Raw genomic sequence first — 1,540 nt, 5'->3', positions numbered from 1 at the left:
CTCTCTTTTCAAAGTTCTTTGCATCTTTCCCTCACGGTACTTGTTCGCTATCGGTCTCCCACCCGTATTTAGCCTTAGATGGAATTTACCACCCGTTTGGTCTGCAATCCCAAGCAAACCGACTCGTCGAAGACGCACCGTACGACGCGGTCCGAGGCACAGACGGGATTGTCACCCTCTCCGATGCCCTGTTCCAAGGGACTTCTCCCCGGACCTTGCCTGGCGTCGCCTCTTTAGACTACAACCCAACCTTAATTAAGGTCAGTTTACAATCTGGGCTGATCCCGCTTCAGTCGCCCTTACTAGGGGAATCCTTGTTAGTTTCTTTTCCTCCGCTTAGTTATATGCTTAAATTCAGCGGGTCCTCTTGCGTCACGGAGGCTCAAGATTGAGTGTTTATTACTAAACAGGCGTCCTCGATCCGAAGATCTGTAAAGGACTGGGCCTCTCCGCCGTCTCATTGCTTACTCAAAAGCTCTTCGGTCCTCGGCTGGGTGAGTTAGGTGCTTTACGAGAAAGCCTAGTACCCCGCCTCGGACGGACCGAATGAGGCGGCGCGACGAGAGCTTGACTTGGCGCCACGATCAACCAATTGGTCCATCGAAGCGCAGACTCCACCGCCACAAGAGTAGTAACACTCCGTGGGGTGATGTGGGGGACAAGCACTCCGTCACGCATGCTCCCAGGCATATCCCGGGAGCGCAAGATGCGTTCAAAGGTTTGATGATTCACTGGATTCTGCAATTCGCATTACGTATCGCATTTCGCTGCGTTCTTCATCGTTGTGGGAGCCAAGACATCCGCCGGTAAGAGTTGTATGGCATTTCGCTTTGATCAAAATTAGTTCTTACACTAATCTTTCGGCGTCAGCATGCGCTGGTTCACCCGTTTGGTTAGAATCGGAGCGTGAGTGACTGTGGACGATGACCCAATCAAGAGTACACCGAAGTCAGAGGTACTAATAAGAGTACCGGTTCGCTGGGGTGTGTGTTAGGTGTGGATATTAGGTAATGATCCCTCCGCAGGTTCACCTACGGAGACCTTGTTACGACTTCACCTTCCTCTAAATAGTGAGGTTTAACCAACTTCCCGAGGTACGTTCGCCGTGAAGCTTGCGAACCCCAGTCCGGAGGTTTCACCGAACCATTCAATCGGTAGGTGCGACGGGCGGTGTGTACAAAGGGCAGGGACGTAATCAATGCGAGCTGATGACTCGCGTTTACTAGGAATTCCTCGTTCATGATTGAAAATTGCAACAATCAATCCCAATCACGGCACACGTTCACAGATTACCCAGGCCTGCCGACCAAGGTGATAGACTCGTTGCGTGTGCCAGTGTAGCGCGCGTGCGGCCCAGGACATCTAAGGGCATCACAGACCTGTTATTGCCCCCAGCTTCCTTCGGTTAGTCACCGAAAGTCCCTCTAAGAAGTTGAGGCAATGCAAGCGCATTCCCACAGCTATTTAGCAGGCGGGGGTCTCGTTCGTTAACGGAATTAACCAGACAAATCACTCCACCAACTAAGAACGGCCATGCACC

The 1,540-nt window shown here is 52.0% G+C and overlaps 1 protein-coding gene across 1 annotated transcript; it reads left to right on the top strand.

Moving 5' to 3' along the window:
* Positions 1-739: 739 nt before the first annotated feature.
* On the top strand, positions 740-1,195 carry AURANDRAFT_19522 (hypothetical protein; the record flags this gene model as incomplete). The annotated part of the gene is made up of 4 exons (XM_009035008.1): positions 740-812; positions 938-967; positions 1,008-1,075; positions 1,112-1,195. Coding segments are annotated over 4 exons (255 nt in total), but the record flags the coding sequence as incomplete, so codon positions are not given.
* Positions 1,196-1,540: the final 345 nt, after the last annotated feature.

This window comes from Aureococcus anophagefferens, assembly GCF_000186865.1.
Source record: "Aureococcus anophagefferens unplaced genomic scaffold AURANscaffold_2, whole genome shotgun sequence".
Classification (NCBI taxonomy): domain Eukaryota; class Pelagophyceae; order Pelagomonadales; family Pelagomonadaceae; genus Aureococcus; species Aureococcus anophagefferens.
This window is presented reverse-complemented; position numbering and strand designations above follow the sequence as displayed.